At 43.7% G+C, this 21,716-nt stretch overlaps 3 protein-coding genes and 1 pseudogene across 7 annotated transcripts; all 4 read right to left on the bottom strand.

Annotated features, from left to right (window-relative positions):
* Nucleotides 1–390: 390 nt before the first annotated feature.
* LOC112876238 (protein IN2-1 homolog B-like) lies at nt 391–2,285 on the bottom strand. Of its 4 annotated transcripts, none has more exons than XM_025940302.1 (10): nt 2,152–2,285; nt 1,979–2,053; nt 1,772–1,832; nt 1,574–1,657; nt 1,425–1,480; nt 1,193–1,326; nt 1,017–1,093; nt 820–927; nt 614–750; nt 391–542 (listed from the first exon to the last, which is right to left on the bottom strand). In XM_025940302.1, the coding sequence occupies exons 2-9, from the start codon at nt 2,044–2,046 to the stop codon at nt 667–669; spliced, it is 672 nt and encodes a 223-aa protein (XP_025796087.1). In that variant the 5' UTR covers nt 2,047–2,053; nt 2,152–2,285; the 3' UTR covers nt 391–542; nt 614–666. The 4 variants fall into 4 exon arrangements, with proteins under 4 accessions (XP_025796087.1, XP_025796088.1, XP_025796090.1 ...); XM_025940303.1 differs by having other exon boundaries at nt 673–750; XM_025940305.1 differs by having other exon boundaries at nt 1,193–1,300; nt 1,378–1,480; nt 2,152–2,278.
* Nucleotides 2,286–3,507: 1,222 nt separating this feature from the next.
* Nucleotides 3,508–9,800, bottom strand: LOC112875071 (protein IN2-1 homolog B). Of its 2 annotated transcripts, none has more exons than XM_025938765.1 (10): nt 9,684–9,800; nt 5,460–9,558; nt 5,283–5,357; nt 5,116–5,176; nt 4,909–4,995; nt 4,704–4,802; nt 4,348–4,623; nt 4,111–4,218; nt 3,848–3,928; nt 3,508–3,766 (listed from the first exon to the last, which is right to left on the bottom strand). In XM_025938765.1, the coding sequence occupies exons 2-10, from the start codon at nt 5,642–5,644 to the stop codon at nt 3,758–3,760; spliced, it is 981 nt and encodes a 326-aa protein (XP_025794550.1). In that variant the 5' UTR covers nt 5,645–9,558; nt 9,684–9,800; the 3' UTR covers nt 3,508–3,757. The 2 variants fall into 2 exon arrangements, with proteins under 2 accessions (XP_025794550.1, XP_025794551.1); XM_025938766.1 differs by lacking the exon at nt 9,684–9,800 and having other exon boundaries at nt 4,348–4,424; nt 4,515–4,623; nt 5,460–9,441.
* Nucleotides 9,801–10,684: 884 nt separating this feature from the next.
* Nucleotides 10,685–12,798, bottom strand: LOC112875736 (protein IN2-1). The gene is made up of 9 exons (XM_025939691.1): nt 12,490–12,798; nt 12,320–12,406; nt 12,173–12,233; nt 11,964–12,050; nt 11,783–11,881; nt 11,545–11,653; nt 11,372–11,448; nt 11,081–11,269; nt 10,685–10,975 (listed from the first exon to the last, which is right to left on the bottom strand). Exons 1-9 carry the CDS (start codon nt 12,522–12,524, stop codon nt 10,967–10,969), a joined length of 753 nt encoding a protein of 250 aa, XP_025795476.1. The 5' UTR covers nt 12,525–12,798; the 3' UTR covers nt 10,685–10,966.
* Nucleotides 12,799–13,900: 1,102 nt separating this feature from the next.
* LOC112873343 lies at nt 13,901–21,201 on the bottom strand (annotated as a pseudogene).
* Nucleotides 21,202–21,716: the final 515 nt, after the last annotated feature.

The following is a 21,716-nucleotide window of genomic DNA, read 5'->3' as shown; positions in this document are numbered from 1 at the left end:
AATGCTACAGGTTGCAGAATGCATCCGCGCGTACAATGCTGTTAGAGCCTACCAGAGCGCACATGAACACTGCAAAATCATATCATACACTCGACCTGACACATTGTAAAATGTAAAATGCTAATTTCCCTCACGATTTTTTTCGGAAATGAAGCAAGAAGATCATCTTTCTCGAGTACTATCAGTTGGGTGTTCATATAGCAAACATTTATTGATTGAGAATTCATTCCCTTGGCAAGCATTTGCCTATGCATTGCGATCTTTTAGGAGAGTTGCTTAAGCGTCATTAGTTATCTGAATCTTACGTGCCTGACCGCTGACGGCCGACTATACACATTCAGAGACGTTGTAGCACAATATTCGGTGGGTGTAACTGTGTAAGTACATATGAGTAAAATATTATAAGTGTTTGTAACTTTGCATTCTGGAGAACAAAACATATCGACATCACTCAACAGACAAGCTATTGATCTCATCGTTTCGGTGCTTCGTTTCATCATTATTCAACCGTTTATCAGAACACCGAGGTGGAAACCTTATATCTGCAGAAGAAATCATAACTCCATCAGAAACGCAAGAAGTGATGCTATTGCTACAAGTCAGCACAACTGACCGACAACACATGCAGGTAGTGTCTCGGATCAAGATGGCCGTATAAAAGTTAATTCATACCCCAAACTTCTTTGTGAGAGCAAGCAGCATTTGAGGGTCCTGCTTCATCTGTGTATACGCGTCAATCTTGTTCAGTTCCTGCGGTACATTGTTCTGGTGTCAGGAGACCCTGTCAAAATAAGTTAATGAAAACGTTAATTGAATTACCTCAGTGAATGTCTGCATATGAACTCTCCCTCTTGTGATATCATAATTCTTTATGCCAGCAAAAAACATCTGAAATCCGTCGATGAATGGTACATATGCAATGTCCACCTGTCCCAAAAGCTCAAACACCATTAGCACTTTGATTTTCTTTTTCAAACAGCTAGCAGGAGGAGCCAAAAATAGTTCTGCAAATTTACCAGACTGAATTGGCCTAGGAAGAAAGGACCATCATCAAATTTTGACAGGGAGCTGTCTATTTTGTCCAAAGCAGCAACTGATCATCAGAAATGCTTGACAAATGAGGATATAGTATGTGCACAATCATAAGTACAACTGAAATCCAATAAGAATAACTAAATATTTTAGTTCTTGCCAGCTTCAGCAGTCACGGGCCCCTTGGATCTCAGTCCGTCGAGCAATGCCCTGTTGAAAGCATCTGAATATCCCAAAAGTTCTACTGCAAACCTTTGTTTTGAGGATCCTGAGATAACCAGTTGGATTACCAACCTAAGAAGAGCAAGCTACTCCATCATGTGGTGAAATACGGTTACGATGAACTCATATTGGTGATCAGTTTAGGGCCGTCGAAGTTGCTATCTATGTACCTGATCAGATCCAAGCTCTCTCCTATGATCTTCTTGTTGTGCTCCATGGCTGGCACCTGTCAGGGAGAAGGACAAACTCGTTAGGTGGTAATTGTTTCATAAATTTCTTTTACCGTGGTAAACTGCATGTATCTGGAGTCTAGCCGCACCTGGTACTTGGGGTAAACCTTCTTGTACCATGCAGGCTTATCTGCCAGGTCCATGGGGACTAGCTTGATCTCCTCCTGCAAACCCTGGTGCCCCAAAGCAATCACAATTCAAAAGCATGTACTGATTTTTCTCAATAAATAAAGCATGTACTGATGGATCAAAGTTAGCTCCAGAAGACCTCATAGGATCAGCAGTACCTTGTAATTCCTTGTGATCCATGCCCGTTGCGCATAAGGGCAAACGTACGACATGTACAATCTGTATTCCAGATCTAAGCAGATGTCAGCTAGGTAAAGTGCAGTCAGAGAGACAGCAAAATACCACGAGTAATGAACATGCATAATTGCAATTTGCAAATGCAGTCTGTGGCCTATTAAACTTCAGAGAGCAAAGCAATAATCGACCTGGTTGTGCCATCGTACAGAAGTGGCTGCTCACAAGCAGATGTCAAGGTAGGAGGAAGTGCCTCCATATCAAAGCTGCATTCACAGAAAAAAAAAGAGTTAGTGATGACATGGCACTCTGCTGTCTCATGTCCAACTACGTCATATGATCATCCAGAGGAGTAAAAACAAACTGTCAAGAACTTGCTACAGGCTGTGATGCTTCAATTAACTCTGCTACAGAACTGTCAAGAACTTGCTACAGCCGGTGATGCTTCAACCGCCACCTGCTGTGATACAAAGGTGAAAAAGGATGCATTTTGCAAGTGAAAACTCTAGTGCTGTTATACTGCTGCACGCACGTACTAAGCTTCTAACCAAGAGCACGCAACATGTCAGCACCAAGGTCATCAGTCAACGATACAGCTCTAGCGTCAGCAGTGACGAGTAGCGGCGGATGAGTGAGTGGTAATGGCTGAAGCCATGTCATTGATTTGGCGTGTCACCATATGAGCAGCACATGAGTCGGAGATCAGAGGCGATTATTATTCAACACTGAAAAGTAAACACCTTGCCTTGCAGCTCTTCACGAATCCTGCGAGATTGTTAGCTGCTAACGAAATGTGCCGGCCTTGCAGGCTTGCACAAACATCTGCATGGATGTATGGTTCACTTTGTAGGTCATATTTAGCACCGGGACTCTCGGAGTAACACTACTACCTCTCCCAAAAATAGTATCATTCTAGTATTTTTTAAGTTAATAAATTATCTTAACTTTAACCAAATTTATAGAAAAGAGTATTAATATTTATGACACCATATAGGTATATCATGAAAATATATTTTATATTAAATCTAAAAATATTATTTGATGCCCTAAGTATCAATAGTTTTTCTGTAAACTTATCAAACTTAAGACAGTTTGACTTAGGAAAAATTAGAATAACAATCTTTTTGGGACAGTGCTAGTATTAAACTTGGGTGTGCTACAACTTGGTGTTTGGCTAAGTTCACATATTGATCATAATACTGCAATGATGCACTCCTTTCCTTGACGAAATATGTGAATTGGATGTTCTTGGAGAAAAAAAATAACGGTGAGGCAATTGACTGGAAGTTCTTAAAACTTCTAGGTGGCTGATCCTTGTGCCGCAAAGGAGTTTGATTTGATGGTGCTAGTTGGCGGTAGGTTAAACACTTAAACTTCTCTTCTTTTCTTTTAGCAAAAAAAAGGGTGCTGCTTTCTTATTTATAGCTAAGCACTGATATTCAACTAGTTGTTCCCTTGTATATCCTCTTTATTTATAGAATCTGCTCTTATTGGAGAAGGTGCTGAAAAGCACATCCTCTTTATTTAGTTTATTTGTATTTGTATTATTAAAGCTTCTCCTTTTTCATGTACAAACACAGAGAAACAACTTGTGTCAAACACAGCCCAAATCTGTTAATGATCAATTTGGATATTGTTCTTTCCACTCGTTATTTACTTGGCTGATCACACTTTCGCAAAGTTACCAGAGTATAAGAATACCACAGTGAGAACATTAATATGAGAGGAGAGGAACACTGATTTATTGAACAAAGCAACATTTAACAAAGCACATTGCACATCATTATAACATCCTCTTCCTGTCAAGTAGCATACTGACGTCGATGCACTACATACAAATGATATAAACCCGAACAACTAGTTTGTTTTAAAAGCACGGCTAACATACGGCATAGAAGGCCATGTGTTTGTAAACAAAGTAGTCTATGCTGGTAGCCACCTGGCGAGATTTTCATCCTTGGTCACAAGCTTCAGGCAATCTGGAAGTTAAAATGCCGGTCAAACAATTAGAAAAATGGAGGATGAAATGGACCAGCGCAGAATATTAGGAGATATCTTACCCCAAGCCGCTTCTTTGTGTGCTCAAGCAAAAGCTGTGGGTCCTGTTTAGTCTGTGTGTATGCATCAATCTTGTTCACTTCCTGGAACATCGCAATTCAGAGTTAAAATTTCTCCTTGGGAAAGCATTATCAAGAAAATGGGTTTGCGTTGAGCCATATTGCCTTGTGCCTTGTCAGAAGAAGAAATGACCATCCACAGTGCAAGTGATTGTACCACTGACATAAAAACTTAGCCTAATTTAGCGTCCATCAGTCTGAATTACCTCAATGAACTTCTGAAGGTTGGGTCTGCCCTTTGTGATATCGTAGTTCTTGATGTTGGAAAAGAATATCTGAAACCTTTCGATAAATGGCACATATGCTATGTCCACCTGCAAGGAATCACGACAATACCACACGTCAACTGTGGACAGTGGTTCACAACTCTCTCTCTCTAAAAGAGACTTTTGACTTTGAACCACACTGCAGGGGGGCATTGTTACTTGAGTTTAGTCACATACCAGACTTAACTGACCGAGGAAGAATGGGCCGTCGTTGAATTTCCCTAGGGCCTCTTCTATTTTATCCAGAGCAGCAACTGGTATCAAGAATCCGCATGTGAAAATTAGCATATTATACAACATAAAAACATTTTCAAACAAGTCAAACACACGAACTATTCTGTTACCAGTTTCCTCGGACACATCTTCCTTAGAGACTATAGATGAGTATAGTGCTTTGTTAAAAGCATCGGTAAAGGCAAGCAGCTCCTCAGCGAAGTGCTTCTTTGCAGGATCCTGCGAAGAGAATTCAGACATTAACGAGCCTGAAAAACTACTGCAAGCATTACGGGATCGCGGTCTAATATATGTCTTACATCAGGAAGCAATGATGGGCCTTCGAAATTGCTATCAATGTACTTAACCAAATCCAAGCTCTCTCCTTTCACCTGGTTGTTGTGCTCTAGGGAAGGCACCTACCGAAAAAATGAAGGTAAATGCAAACGAAGAGGAAAATGAAAAAAAAAACTTGGAATGTTTGTACATGAAGATATTAAGGAGGAACAGATTAACCAAACGGACCTTGTTCTCTGGATAAACTTTCTCCTTGTACCATGTTGGCCTGTCAGCAAGATCGATTGCAACTATCTTGATCTTGTCCTGCAAACCCTGCATAGAAGAAGGGAACAGAAAAACGATTGTTTTCATTTTTTTTCAGCACGACACGAGCACTCCCCGCTAAAAGAAGAGCTGCTTCAACAAATCAAAGAACAGCGAAGGTAGTGGTACCTTGTAGTTCCTGGCAATCCAAGCGCGCTGCGCGTACGGGCAGTGGTACGCAACATACAACCTTCACGGGACCGGAAAAGAAAAGGATTAAAATTTTGTCTCCTGATCTGATTCTGCGCACAAGAGGAACCGTGGAAACATGCAGTTGATGGGCTGAACAGGCCTACCTGGTCGTGCCGTCGAAGAGGGGCGGGGGCTCGGAGGCGGAGGTCAGGGGAGACGGGAGCACTTCCTTGACGGAGCTGCACAAACAAAGAAATTTCCCATTAAGAAATTCAGTTCCGAATCTAAACGGCCGGGCCACGACTGAGACAGGATCCCACTCCGCCACTTGGCGTACCCACCTTGCCGGTGCGGCGGCTGCCATGGCGACGATTCGGGAGGGTTTCTGCGCGGCGATGCGGTGAGCTTCGCGGCGCGGGCGGCGAATCTTTATACGCGCCGACGGGGCGTCAGTGGTGACGGGGGCGGAGGTGGAGGCGGGCGTCAGCGCTGACGGGCAGCAGGGATGAAAGGCAAGCGAATTCATGGGGCCGAGGAGTGAATGTGCGAGGCGCTGATTGGTGGAGCGGGCACGTCAATGCAGGCGGTCGATGGGGTCACCGGCCGGCGGAGCAGCCTGAGAAGGCCAGCCGGGTGCTGGCTTCACTTGGACGCAAACGTGGTGCGGGTGCCCGGTGTCTGCGTGGCTGGCTGTCCTCCTCCTTCCGAGTTCCGACCTTCCGGCCCTGAGCGTTCCTGGATTTTCTGGAAGGATTTCGGCGGGTGATTGCTGCGTGGGTGCAGTAGTGGAGCTTGATACAAATAGATGTGCTGGGAGTTTCAATAGGATATGCACATGTGTGCTGGGAATACAGCCCACTGCGGTCTTTCTTCGGTCTTGCCAGGGGGGTTGAGGGGGATCGGAGGGGAACGAGAGTAATTTTATCTTGTTGCGGATTTAATTCCTCCCAATCCCCTCCAACCTCCTCCAATTCTCTTCAAATCAAACAAGGTCTAGAGAGGAAACTGGGCTAAAGATAGCTAGGCTGTCACCTTATTTGAAGCACTTAACAGGCCCATTAAGGTTTCATTTTGCCCCCAAAACAGAAGAAATTGTAATACAAGATAATTTCTAAAAATTAGTTTTGGTGTAGATTTTGTAACTATCGGAAAACTTTCTCTTAGCAAAATAAGTATTTGCTTGCAAACGCATTGGAAAGCCTTGTGAGGGCTTTAAAATTGAGAAATGAATTTTACTTCGAAATGGTCAATGAAAAGATCCAGATAGAAAGATTACTAAACGTACACAATTGCATGCTTAGCTTAGGGTTGGAAATTCTAGGTCTGCTTCGAGATTCAAAAATTTGCCATCCTAAAACTAACGCAAGCCCATAAAATTGGCACGCGTTTGGTTGGAGTCCATAAAAGTAGCCCACTGAACCAAATATTATTTTAAAATTCTTACCAAAGTTTTGGCATGCTAATATTTTGGCCTTCCCTAATTTAGGTGCGATAAATTTTAGAATCCAACCAATCAAGCCCTCTGTATCCGGTGCAGAAGGGACCAGACTTGGAACAAATGGTGGTGAAGCTAAGAGAATTGGCAAACCAGTCTGGAAGGATTTCTAGATAGCTAATATATGAGAGTGAACGAAGAGATGGTGACATTAAATGCTCATATTTGTAATTAGGACCTGAAAAGGCACGGGAGAAGGTTGATTCTCTGGCCAGTAAGGCGCACCAAGCTCTACTACCTTCCGGATGGGAAATGGACAATGGAGGAAGATGCGGTGGTAGCTAATGATGTCGACATAGTTGGAATGTTTTTTTAATGAAAATTGCGGTGCAGTACACGTTTCTATATTAGTAGCAGAAAAAAATCGAAAGTATACCCTGATATAATCAAGAAAAGAAGAGAAAACAAATAAGGTAGATAATACATCTTGAGAATGTGATAATCCTGATAGAAGTAGGATAAAGTTGTACTTTAACGTACATGTAAACTTGTAAAGAACTCGAATGTGGCAATAGTATGATAATATGATATGCTGATGATTGTTGTTGATCAACAAGAAAATAAGATCCAAAAGGAACTTGAATTTTTGGTCCAATTAATTTATTATTTTTTATTGCTTGCATAGTCATGCATGTGTTGCGTGGCAGCACCGGTAGTCCGATATCATTGAAGTGGTCCATAGGTAGAGATGTTCCATTGGTGTCTGTTTTCCAAGAGTGCTATTAGTAATTTATTCCCATCTTTTAATTATCTTTTTTTATCTATCTACATTCAAGAAAATTCATACACTCCATGTACTGACTAAAAGATTATTACCACTTTGGTTCCACTACAAGACAGACCATGCAATTAGACCAGTATGAACTAGCTGAGAACCAATCGATTTAAACAAGAGATTATAAGATAGTCTGATTCCATCCTATGTGGCGTAAAACCAAATTTTTTCTTCTTTTCTTATGCAATAAAAAATATTATAATTTCAAAAGTTAATAAACACATATTAAAATTTGATGGAACAAACCGGAATACATTTTTTTTAACGAAAAAACGGAATACATAAGAGTAGAGCGTTGGACTACTCAAAGCACACGTTAACAATCAGTAACAAGGATTCTTTTCTCCTTTTTCATTTTGCAATACTAGATTCACTTATAAGTATAATGTGGAGATTTACAACACAATTGTCATGACCCAGAAATACAACAACAACATGGACTAGTTTATTATCCATTGCATAAAACCTTTACACCACGTCATATATTTATTGAACAAAGTAGTAGAACATTGATAAACTAACGTCAAAGCAGTAGAACAGCCGTAGAACATTGAAAAACTTACTTAGGAAGTGTAGTTAGTTGTAGGTCTGGTTGAGTTTGAGCGGTGTGAGTGTGGTGTGTGTATAGGGTCAATGTGTATATGGACATAAATAGATACTACAGTTATATTTAAACGAGAGGCGTCAAAATAAATTTAGAAAAAGTAATGATTAGTTGTATGCAACCCTACCATAAAGATTATGCAAACAACAAATAAAGTTGACATTTTCTAAAAAAAAGATTGGCATGATATGGCACCTAGAGTAGCTAATACTTCTAAGTTCAGTTGAAGTACCTAAGAAATATGATTTGGCACCTAGGTAGTCGATCTCTTGGTAATTTATGTTTTTATAATTTTATACGGCACTACTATTTTCTAGCTAATTCTCACTTAGAGACTACATATAAGGCTATAGCGTATGTGCTCCTAAATTACCAAGATGTTAATAAGGATGATCCTTTTGGTCAATGTTTGCTCCCTAGTCTGAGGATTAAAAATGCTCTTAAATTACCAAGATGGTTAATAAGGATGATCTTTTGGTTAATATTTGCTCCCTAGTCTGGGGGTTAAAAAGGTAAACTTTGGTTATATCTAGTCATTTCTACAATAGAACAACAGGGTAAGGATTATACACGAATTCTCACTCATTGTATAATAGAACACTATATATATTATGACTAAAGCAGCATACTGTGCATACTGCTGTTGATACACATACATATTGTAGAGCACGAGCAGCATATATAATACTATCAAATGAACTAATGCAGCATGCTTGCGCGCAACGGTGCTCTCAACTTAATTTTTCTTTCTCAATCTGCACAGAACTGAACATGCCTTTCATTTTAACTAGAGCTTAAAGGACATGGAAACCCTATCTACCGGCTTCGAGTGTGGAACCTCAGCATCAGGGTTAAGCTGCTCCTAGTCCTATCTGAAAGGCTTCAAGCTAACAAAGATTATCATTTGAATTTTATTCAAATTTAAAACTTGAGTATAATTTAGTAAACAACAATCTCTACCTAAACAAGTTGAATTATGGTAATTAACAAGTTCATAATTACTTGTAGCCAACAGCTTAGAGGATGGAGCATTTTGATGAACTAAAGTAATGCAAGCACATTTCCAGCGTGGATTCGTCCTCCAAGTGGTTAACATAAATAATGTGCAATGTCAGAATCATGGTATGATGATGCATGCAATGCCATAATAATAATATACATCTCCAGTAGATTATTTATTTCTCATACCATATATATTTTTTCTCCATTGTCAATAATTATTTTTATATTTTTGATAGCCAGTGTTGTAGCAGATTACTCAATGGATATGGTAGCGGGAGGAATCCCCTATATTTGAGTAAGAGAAAGATGTGTTTTGGTAATTATAAAAAATATTTTTAGTATTGGGAATGTAATTGGTAATATGTTCGAGCACCTTACAATACTAAAAAGATAAATTTTTTATATTAGAGAGAGATAAGTAATGTATTGGAGATGGCTCTAATATTGTAAAAAGGAAATGAAGGCGATGGCACGGTACGAGGACCGACCTTGTGGCGCCGCCGTCGGAGACGGGAGGTGGAGGCGAAGGCCGGCGTGGGCGCCTCTTTCGCGGGGGCGGGGCTGCTGCGTGCACATGCGTTTCATTCCATTTAGCTCGGGGCGCGTGCAGAACGGCAAGAAACACAGGGAAAATCCGAATCACAGTGTCATCGTTCGACGATGGCCAATCTATAGCTATTCTCGCTCACCTGGGTGACCCTGGTCCTGCTAGCGGCGGGCATGGCGACGTGTATAACGAGCTGGGAGTGGCAGGGGAGGATGGACGCCTGACACCGGCAGCGGTGGTTCTGGTGAGCAGTGGGCGGGCCGAGTAATCGGGTAGTGGTGAGATGATCTTGATCCGCCTTGGTATTTATACGGTCGAGTGGATTTTAGGAGGGTAGCCGTGATGAGCTGATGGGTGATGCCTGCTAGTGCTGAATTTGTCTTGGGTTGGGAATTGGGATTTTAGCGAGATTACACTTTGCTTGGACGTAATGATTCGATTTGCATTGCGTTTAGGTGCTTGTATGTCGACATCTGCAGTGACCTGACTCGGCCAAAGCATCTGACGATGTGGAGAGATGCTCTTATTCCGTTTGCGAAAAATCTATGACCTAACTGCTTAATTCATGCTCATCCTAGCAAAGTTTGCAGAGTCTTAATTTGTTGAGTGCATGCTATTTTTGCTGCTCCTTTTCTTTCCCAGTTTAACTAAAAAAATTTTGAAGCAAAAGTTAACTAAACAATGAAATGAGAATAATCACAGGGAGCTTAGATGTCAAAAGCTGTGATATTTGCTTGAGAAGAAAAAGAAAAGGACATATATGATAGCTACAGTTCCTGCACACCACCACAAAAAAAAAGATAGTCTTATTCTTATGATCACGCTAGTGAGGCTACACTTTTGTTCCTTGTGTCTGGTGAGAATTTCATCGTCATGTTTGCTTCTATGCAATGATTCAATTGTATTGCGCTGGTTTAGATGTTTAGCTTGTATATCGTCATCTATGACCTAACTCGGCCAAAGCATCGGCCGATGTGGAGAGATCGATCGATGTTCTTATTCCATTAGCCAAAATCTAGCTATGACCCAACTGCTTAAGCCATGCTCATCCTAGCAAGTTTTGCAGATCTTAATTTGTTGAGTGCATGCTATTTTTGCTGTCCCTTTCTTTGCCAGAAAACTAAACAAGGAGAATAATCACAGTGAGCGGTAAAAGGTCCGAAGCCGTGATTTGCTTGACAAGAAAAAGAAAAGGATAGCTACAGTCTCAACACAACACCATAGAAACAAAAAAAACTTTACTGCTAACCCCTCAGCAATAAATGCCACTGTGACATTATTGTTCTTCAAAGTAATACAGAAATGTTACTTAGGAAATGATATTAAAACCCTTTTCAACATGTCATCTTTTATTGAACAAAGCAGTAGCATCATATTGATAAACTGTCGTGTCTCTCGTCAACGGACTGCCGTGCTGCCACGTCTTCAGGCGATCTGAAAATGTTACGACGCGCAGTTGGTAAACGAGTGGCAAGTAAAGAAAAAAAGCTGCAAAAAGAGCTGATCATATTTTCACTCCGGGAAGCATCTATCACTAACCTTAAGATGATTCTTGGCAAGATCAAGCAAAAACAGAGGGTCGTTTTTGGTTTGTGTGTAGGCGTCGATCTTGTTCATCTCCTCGATGAATTTCTCAAGGTTGGGCCTGCCTTTGGCGATGTCATAGTTCCTGAGATGGGAATAGTATATCTGAATCCTTTCCAAAATCGTCACGTATGCAATATCCGCCTGACAGGGCATCATTTATATTAGAAAAAGAATCTAAAAAATGGGTAATCCAACATAGGAAAAGTCAAAAAAAACATTTCATGTTGAAATGCTGTGTGATACCAAGCTAAATTGGCCGAGGAAGAATGGGCCGTCGTTGAACTTGGATAGAGCAGCTTCTAGTTTATCCAGAGCAGCAACTGACGAAAAAACAGACGGTTTGAGCGAGGCAGCGTGTCACTGAATTCAAACTGCAATCTTTTCAGTCTGAAGCTCAAAGCAACGGTCTTACTTACCAACTTCATCTGACACATCTGCGTGGGCCATCAAGGGCGAGTAGAGCGCCTTGGTGAACGCATCGGCATACGAGATCAGCTCATCAGCAAAGTGCCTCTTTGCAGCATCCTGCAGGAAACCAACACATCCAAGCGTTAACAGTTTTGCACATCCCCTGCTCTGAGACAGTCTGAAACCACTGCATTGTTGCGAGTGCTTCGCTGCATTGAAGGTGACAGGGTGTATGATCAGCCTTACCTCTGGAAGCAGCGCCGGGCCGTCGAAGTTGCTGTCGATGTACCTGATCAGGTCCAGGCTCTCGCCCCTGATCTCGTTGTTGTGCTCCAGCGAAGGCACCTGCCGAGAAAGAAATGTTCTCAAGTGCTCACGGAGGGGAGGATGGATGACCACGGACAGGCAGAATGGGAGATCACCGTACCGTGCCCTGTGGGTAAACCTTCTCCTTGTACCAAGCTGGTTTGTCCTGCAGGTCAATGGCCACCAGCTCGATCTTGTCCTGCAAACCCTGCAGACAAAGCAAATGAATCAGGCTTCATTATATCAAGACCTCCTATTTTCACTGGTACAAAATCAGTTAAAAAATAAAAATAAAAACAGGTTCTGCGGAACTGAAAGTGGTAGCAGTACCTTGAAGTTCCTGGTAACCCAGGCGCGCTGAGCGAACGGGCAGAAGTAGCAAATGTACAGCCTTCACGCCAGCCCAAAAAACACCATCTGATCAATGCAAATCTGCAAAAAGAAGAAGCATGCAATGCATTGGTGTGGTGGATCTACCTGGTGGTGCCGTCGAAGACGGGGGGAGGTTGGGAGGTGGAGCCGAGGGCCGGCGGGAGCGCCTCTTTCGCGGCGGGGGCGCTGCCGCTGCGTGCACAGGCGGTTCACTCCATTTAGCTCGGACGCGCGCAAGACGGCAAGAATCACAGTGCCAATCTAATCTCACTCACCTGGCTGGTCCTGGTCCTGCTGCAGCGGCGGCCATGGCGACGCACGAGCTGGGTGTGGCAGGCAGGGGATGGAGACCCGAAGCAGCGGCGGTTCTGGACGTCTTGTGAGCGCGGCTGGCCGAGAAATCTTGTGCCTGGTGCCTGGTGATGAGATGATCGCTGATCGGCCTGAATTGGTATTTATACGAGTGGATTTTAGTGGGGTATCCCGTAGCCGTGAGGTGCTGATGGAGTGATGGGGGGCTGCTTAGACTTGGAGAGGGCGACTGTTAAATTTGTTTAGGGACGGAAGGACGGAATCGGTTTACGCCTCTCGCGCGGGCGGCTAAAGATTGGGGGGTGGGGGGGGGGGGGGGTGTTGCTAGTGAGGTTACACTTTTGTTGCCTGGTCGGAGTTTGTCCGGCCCATCTGTTCAGTGTGCAAGGGTGACGTCATCGATGGGGTCATCCTTTCGTTGCTTCAATGCAATGATTTAGGAGCTTGTATGTCGTCATGACGTCATCTATGACCTAATTGACTCGGCTAAAGCATCTGACTATGTGGAGAGAGGTTCTTATTCCATTAGCCGAAAATCTCTGACCTAACTGCTTAAGTCATGTTCATCCTAGCAAGTTTTGAAGAACCTTAATTTGTTGCGTGTATGCTTTTGCTGCTCCTTTTCTTTCCCAGTTAAGTAAACAATGAGAATCAGTTCAAAAAAATGTAAAAAATTAGAATAATCTCAGTGAGCGTTGGAGGTCAAAATTAAGCTGTAATATTTGCTTGAGAACAAAAAGAAAAGAATAGGGATAGGTACAGTTCCAGCACACCACCAAAAAAAAAAGCTTTACTCCTAAACTCTCATAAAAAAGTAATACAGCAGGGTTACTTAGGAAATGATGATTAGCTGTATACAACCCTGACATAAAGATTACACAAAAAATAAATAAAGTTGGCATGGTATGGCAACTAGAGTAGCTAATACGTACTCCTAATAATAAGTTAAAACGTTCTGTGCTCGTCCGTAGCCATCATTTTTTATTTATGTTTTAAGTTTTAGACCACGCTATTTCTCCTTTAGACTCGGCTACATATATAGTATCTATAATGCATGATATTAAATTACCAAGATGTTTATTAGGATGATCCTTTTGGTTAATTTTTGCTCCCTGCTAGTCTGGGGGTTAGAAAGGTAAATTTGGGTTCCCCCTAGTCGTTTCTACTGTAGAACAGCAGAGTAAAGATTACATGAATTCTATCTCACTCAACGATAGAACTTTTAATACATGTATATTATAACTAAAGCAGCATACTGATGTTGATATACATACATAATGTAGAGCACGAGGAACATAATACTATCAAATGCTTGCAGTAGTGCTATCAACTCAATTATATTTCTCAATCTGCACAGAGCTGAGCACTACTGCACGTCTTGCATTTTAACCAGAGCTTAATTTGCTAAAGGACATGACAGCCCCATCTACCGGCTTCGAGCGTGGAAGGTATGTAACCTCAGCGTCGGGATTGAGCAGCTCCCACCTGAAAGAATTCAAGCCAATAATATGATCATCAATTTAAGATTATTCAAATTTAAAACTTTGAGTATTATTTAGCAAACAGCAAGCTATGTCCTATCAAATCACGTATAGTAGGATGTATTAGCTATGTCCTATCAAATCACGTAAAAGTAGCATTGTGTCAATTAGCTAGTTAGTAGTAATTACTTGTAACCAACAGCTAGATGATGCAGCATGATAGTGAGCTGCAGCCTTGCCAGCATATTTCCAGCGCAGATCCTTGGCCCTCCTCCGAAGGCCTGGTACGTGCCTGGCTTCAGTGGTTTCTGATGATCAAGTAATTAACAACGATGTGCAATGTTGAATGATCGGCACAAATTTTAATCATTCATGACACATTCAGCATATGAGCTGGCTTTGTATACTCTGTGAGATCTCTAATAAGGGAAGCAGGCACAAGCCACTTCTGAACTCACGTCCCATCCGTCGGGGTTGAATCTCGTACTAGTTGGCGTCCGTATGCAGCGAGCGCAGCCAAACCACAACCCTCCACCCTTTAGGTATGGTATAACCTGCGGGTAATGTATTTGCTAGATTGTTAAGCCTTTTCTTTTCAGAGCTGTGACAAGTACTGAAGTGACTGCTTAATTGCCTCTGTACTCGACATCTCTGTGTGCCACGCGATGAACCATTGGAGCAACGTTGGCTACTCTGATCGTTTCTTCCACCACCTGTCAAAGTCGATGGACTCGTCAGAATAATTTGCATGCATCCTTGAGCTAATCAAAAAATGGCACTTGTATGGTTCTGAACTTCTGATATGCCTCGTCAGTCCTGTGTACCTTGGCGCGGCACTGCTGGCCGCCCCCTCCGCCGTTCGGCCACATCAAGCTGCCGCGCCGCTCGCCGCTCGCCCGAGACGTCCCGTCCACCTCGCCGCTCCGCGACGACCACAAGCGGCCGGAACGCCATTAATGGCGCCCCGCACCGCCCGCCGGCCGCCACCATCCCGTTCCCCTCCGCCCCACCGCCTTCTTCCTCTATAAATTGGCCCCCCGCGCGGCTCACCCACCCCACAACCTGCACCGCCACCCAGCCCCTCGCCTCCCCAAGCCCAGCGCCGCCCCGCCGAGCTCCCGCGGCCACTGCCGCCGGCCTCCGTCGCCCCGCTCCCACACGCTGCCCCGGCCCGAGGTGAGGCCGGGAACCGGTTCCCCTCGCCCTTCCCTCCCTTTTCCCCCACCCCCGGGCCGCCATCGGGCCCCAGGCCGCCGGGGACGGCCGGCGCAGAAGCTCCCTTCCCTCTCCTCTGTTTCCCGTGGGGAGAGGAGGAAGAAGGGGCATTTTGCCCAAGGCCCCCCCCTTTTCTTGTATTTCCCCAAAAGGACCCCCCTCTCCTATTTGCTCCTTTTGCTAAAAAGACCCTGCTCTTTCTAGCATTTCAAACCAAACCCCTCCATTACATAAACCTAAATATACCCAACACCCCTTAGCAGGCCCTGAGTATTTCTAGGATTCGCAAATAGGTCCTCGCTCCCTCCGAATAATTACGAATAAGCCCCCGGACCCCTGTTTAACCCTTGAACCCCCCTTTACCTCGTCATTTTATGCGCCAAACGATCTCCGATCGACCCAAAACTTTACCACGCCCTTTCTAGTATAGTTTTAGTCATGCCATTAAGAAATCACCCAAAAATATTACCCCTATCCCCGTAACTAAATTAATTCCGATACAAGCTCAACGATAAAAGCTTTTAGTTCTTTCGATTGATTGTGTGCTTGTTTGCTTGCGTCGTAGGACACGGAGTGAACGAGGAAGGTCTTGACTGTGATCAAGCAAACGAGGACCAGTTCTGCGACCCCGAACCCGAGGGACAGTGTTTCGATCAGGACCTCCCGCAAGGACTTGATGATGGCAAGTTCAATTCCGCCCTTTGATGCATGTTTCTGTTCTAGTTTTTATAAACACAACCCAGTGGCATGTTTTATAAAATTGCATGGTTTTGCTTACTAAAAACATGGTAGGATAGCCACCCTTGTTTGTGATATCCATACCTTAACCACCTGATTTTATAAAGAAAGTGTGTGTGGGTGTGGGAAGGGATAAAATATGGTTTCGAAAGACGAGTAAGACGGGATGGATGGCATTTCTGTGTGAATTGTCGTTTGTGTGCTCGTACCTGTGTGGTAGGGCAAGGAAGGGAGATATCCATCTTGTCACCCCTAAGGACCGAGTTGATGTGTCATCTCACCTAACTACCTGTCGTGCAAACCACTTGACCGTTGTATGGGCAACGGCTTAGCATAAATCCCTCTAGTTAGTCTGATAGCCATCAGGAGAGCTGAGAGCAACGGGTGATCAAGGAAAAAGGGGGTAAGCTCTGTGTGACTTATGCCCCGGTTAAACCTCAGAGATAGGTCGAATGACCCCTTGATGGATCCCGCGGTGGCTAGTTAGGTCTAACTAAGGTGGGTAATGGCTTTGTTGGTATCTGCACCAATACTAAGGTGATCGTGCTGTGGTACCCCACCTGTGGGTAAAGTTGCACACCTCTGCAGAGTTAAAATCTATTCGAATAGCCGTGCCCACGGTATTGGGCAAGTTATGGTGTGGTCACATAACTAGTGTTTCTCTCTGGAAATGGTTGGGCTGGTGTGTGTTGTTTGGAAAGTGTCCGGCGGTTGTGCCGTGTGCTACGGCGGACGGGGAGTCCGGTAGCAGTTTAAAACTTGGATCCTGTGTGGATCAACACCGTGTGCCTCTTAGTACTAGAAAACTTATTTTGGAAATGTTTTTAAACGAACCTTTGCATACAACCGAGTTTTCCGCAAATGAACCATAACCTCATCCTTGGATTGTCCTGTGCATTGATTTCTGTTATACCCCCTCCGTGGGTGTGATTGGACTTGCTGAGTACGTTTGTACTCACCCCATTCTTACTTTTACAGTGGAAGACCCAGTCTACGTCCCCGAAGACATCGAGTAGGGTTTCGTCCTGCACCCAGTCGTGCCTGTGGTTAAGGCCACCGCTGGAACTCCGCATGGCGCAAGACTCTGATGACCCTCTTTTCGTAGCTAGTGTAGTAGTGTGAATTTTAGTTGTAATCCTCGCGATAGTGGCGCTTCACTGCCCATTACCGCGTAGAGCTGTACGGTGATGTACCATCTGATGTAATAAAAGTGTTATCAGCCTCCTGGGACTGATAAAGCATCACTTTTAAGTCTTCCCTGATGGGGGGGACGCTTCACCCAGCCCCTGCAGGCCTGCACGGCTGCACCGCTGCACGGCTGCAGTGCTGCACTGCACAGTGCCACAGCTGCAGGCTGCAGCCGCAAGAGGGAGAGGGGGCGAAGGTGCAGCAAGCAGCATTCAGCAAATCAGCACTTCAGCAGTACAGGTCGCAGCTGGAGTAGGAAGTGAGTGCCTTTCTTGGTTAAGTGTAAATTTAAAAGAACAAAAGCAAGTAATCCCAGATGTGATTGAGTGCTAAGTGTAATACTCTAGTCCTGACATACCTCTACAGGTTAAGAAATTGCAAAGGCAACTCCAAGAAGAATTACAGAGATGGCTGGTAATGGAAAGGGAAAAGGAAAGATATCTCAAAAAAGGTATTCTTGTGATTCGCAAAAATTGATTGATTCATTTCACTTTTACATTGACTGATAATTGATTTTATTTTTACAGGTTTAAAATGCTATTTTGGCACTGGTTCCAGTGGTTCAAGTAGACAACCAAGTACTTGTGGTAGTGAAAATGCTCAACAAGAGGTTGAAGATGGGCAAGATCATTTTGCGCTTGTAACAACCGGTGTAGAAGATGAATTTGCTCAAGCAACAACTGGTGTAGAAGATGAAGTTGCTCAAGCAGAGCTTCAAGAAGGTATAACCGAGTTCAACCCGGACTATATCATATCGGATCCAGGACTTCGTATTTCAATTGATTGTTTTGCCCCTAATATTAGAGATGAAGTTAGAAGGGTTTTTATAGCTAAAGGTCCTTTTCAACCAATGGATCATAAGTTTCCTACCTCGAATGATAGTAGGAGTTTTCAAAAGAAATGGTTTAAGCAATACAATTGGTTGGAATATAGTGTGGAGAAGAATAAAGCGTATTGCTTCTATTGCTATCTTTTTAGACATGATCGAATAGAAAAGAAATTTGGTCATGATGCTTTTACAAAAGTCGGATTCTCGCAATGGAAGAATGGTTATTTAGCACTTCCAAAACATGTTGGTGGGCCTAGTAGCATTCATAACTTTGCAGTAACATCATATTATGATTTTGATAACCAAAGATCAAGTGTAAGAAATAAGGTGTCAACTCATACGAAAGATGCATTGGTCCAATATGAAACCCGAGTGGAAGCTTCCTTGAGTATTGTTGCTTATCTTGCTTTGCAAGGTGAGCCGTTTCGGGGGCATGATGAAACTTCTAATTCATTGAATAAGGGCAACTTTTTGGAAATGCTTGATTGGTACAAGGAAAGGAATGAGGAAGTGAAACGTGCTTTTGATGAGTTGTGTCCAAAAAATGCAAAAATGACTTCCGGTACGATTCAAAAAGACCTTGCAAACTCTTGTGCACAAGCAATCACAAAGGCAATAAAGGAAGAAATAGGGGGTTGTCTATTCTCTATTCTTATTGATGAATCACGTGATATATCTATCAAAGAGCAAATGGCCATAGTTGTTAGATTTGTGAAAAAAAGGGAAAGTCATAGAAAGATTTTTGGGTATCAAGCATGTCAAGGATACAACATCAGAATCATTGAAGAAAGCATTACTTGAAGTGTTAAATGATCATGGTTTAGTTGTTGCAAATATACGAGGGCAAGGGTATGATGGTGCTTCCAATATGAGAGGAGAATTTAATGGTCTTCAGAAATTGATTAAAGATGAGAACCCTTTTGCTTTCTATATCCATTGTTTTGCTCATCAATTGCAATTGGTAGTTGTTGCTGTCTCAAAATGCGCCTCATCTATTGAAGATTTCTTTGAGTATGTGACACTAATTGTGAGCAGCACTTCCACTTCATGTAAAAGGAAGGATTTATTGCTTGATAGACATCGATTGAATCTCTTGTCTAAATTAGAGAGTGGAGAAATATCATCTGGGAGAGGTAAACAACAAGAAACATCATTGGCAAGACCTGGAGATACAAGATGGGGATCTCATTATAAGACTTTACTTCGTATTGAGTCAATGTGGGATTCAGTAATAGAAGTGTTAGAAATTGTGAATCAAGATGAGCGCAATCCATCTAGGGCAGGAGGATTGGTACAAATAATGGAATTTTTCAGCTTTGTATTTATCATGAAGATGATGTTGCAAATCCTTCGTATTACAAATGAGCTCTCACTCATCTTGCAAAGGAAGGATCAAAATATTGTTCAAGCTATATCTTTGATTATTGATGTCACGACACGTTTGAATAATTTGAGAAGTGAAGGTTGGGAACCATTGTTTGAAGAAACAAAAGCCTTCTGCCTTGCAAAATGTATCCCAATACCAAATATGAGTGATCAAGTACCACGATTTGGTCGATCAAGAAAAGGTGGGAGAAACAATAGCACTCAAGATCATTATTTTCGTGTTGATATCTTCTATGCTGCAATTGATGCTCTTACCACGGAGTTTGATCACCGCTTTAATGAGCGGTCCTCAGAATTGCTTGTTGGATTTTCTTGTCTTGACCCTAGAGATTCATTCTCTAAGTTTGATGTTGAGAAACTTGCTCGTATTGCGGATATCTATTATGATGACTTCTCTTTTGATGACCGCAAGACCATAAAAGATCAACTTCAAACTTTCATCATTCATGTGCGGCGACTTGAAGAATTCAAAGTTTGTTATGATACTGCAAGCCTTTCAAAAACAATGGTTAGACTTGAGAGATACATTGTTTTTCCATTAGTTTATCGTCTCATTGAGTTGGCATTGATATTACCGGTGGCGACAGCAACAGTTGAAAGGGCATTCTCAGCTATGAAGATTATTAAAACTGAATTGCGCAACAAGATGACCGATGGGTGGTTAAATGATTTGATGCTGTGTTACATCGAAAGAGAAATATTCAAAGGTCTTGATCTTCAACAAATTAAAAAGGCATTTCAAAAAAAGAAAGACAGAAAAATGCAATTTCCTAGATCTTAATTGGTATGCATATTCTAGTTTTGTTATGAATTTTTTTCTATACATGTTAAATTAGTTTTGATCAATAACTATATCTTAAATTTGCAGGTTCATCGTTTATTGATATGTTTATGTGGATTGTACTGCTCGCAAGTAATTTTAATGCATCATATAAGAGGTAACATCTATTTCTATGGTGCTTTTGATTTGTGTCTTGCGGCTTTAGCTTGTGTCATGCACTCGCGGACTCGCCAAATCGCCGTACCATAAATTTGTTGCTGGCTCCGCCACTGGTTACGGGGAGGTCTAGCGGGAATCCGGCAACCAAGCCGGCGAACCAGCCGTCGATCATGTCGGTGAGAGGCGACGGATCCATGCTCACGAACGTCTTGCATATGTTCTCGAACGTCACCTGTATGCGTTTTTATTTATTCGAATCGTCGCATCAAACTCATGAGCATGCATCTCGATCATATCTGTTCGTGCATCTCGGTGGCGGCGGCGATGGTGCCCTTGTCCACCCACGAGCGCAGCGCCGCCACGACGCGCGGCTGGACGACCTCGGCGATGGTCCGGAGCGAGCCGGGCGGTTGATGGCGGCGAGGATGAACCCGCGGAGCCTGGCGTGCTGGCTGCCGTCGACGTTGCCAACGCAGGAGACGCCGACGAGCTCCGGCGCGGGCCAGCGGATGCCGAAGGTGCCGTCCTGGGACGACTGCAGGACGAACTTGTTGGCCGCCGGCGAGCAGACGAGGACGGTCGGCGAGCCGAACAGGTGCGTCCGGTACACGCCGCCCGCGCCCCCCGCGCCGTAACGCCTCCTCCTGGCGTCCACGAAGCCGTCGGGGCGGCGCGCGAGCTTGAAGTACCAGAGCAGCGCGAGGCTCTCGCCGACGAATGGGAGGCCCATGTGGCCTGGCGGGAGCCTCGCGCGACGATGACGGCCCCAGCGCCGCATCGCGAAGGCGGCGCAGTGGCCGACGTCGTTGCGGTGCCAGACGGCGAGCGCGAGCAGCGGGACGGCGCCGAGGAGGCGGCCGATCCACCACGCCCATTCCGGCGCCACTTGTGCGTGCATCGTCGCCGTCGAGCGAGGATCGAACGCTCCAGCAGGTAATGCTGATAGCTTCGCGCGCTGCCGGTGCGGCTGAACTGGACCGTGTGTAAGAACTAAGAAGAGAAGGATCAACCATGAGATATCAAGTAGCCCTAGTTGTGGATTTTTTTAAATTATAAGTAACCCTAATTGGGGTTGTATATATAGATTCCGAGGGGGATTCTTTTGGTTGTAGAGCCGCAGGGGGATTCTTTTGCTTTTGATTGGGTGCACGTGTAACGTGTTGCTTGGTCGGCAGGGACATGCACCTTGCCATCTTCCATACGCTCAGCGCATGTACATGTCTCGGTATCATCCAAGAGATGATGGCGGAACAAATTACGACATTATCTCTGTCGCGCGTGTACTCTCTCTACCTATTTCTATACACAAGGCGCGCGTATCGTATTTGGTTCGGTAAAGTCTTGATAAATATATTTTTGGCCTTCAGTTTTCTCGTGTATATATAATTGCCAATTAGTATTACGGAACCAATA

The sequence above is a fragment of the Panicum hallii genome, chromosome 9 (genome assembly GCF_002211085.1).
Source record: "Panicum hallii strain FIL2 chromosome 9, PHallii_v3.1, whole genome shotgun sequence".
Classification (NCBI taxonomy): Eukaryota; Viridiplantae; Streptophyta; class Magnoliopsida; order Poales; family Poaceae; genus Panicum; species Panicum hallii.
The sequence above is the reverse complement of the archived record's forward strand: the minus strand, read 5'-3'. Positions and strand labels throughout refer to the sequence as shown.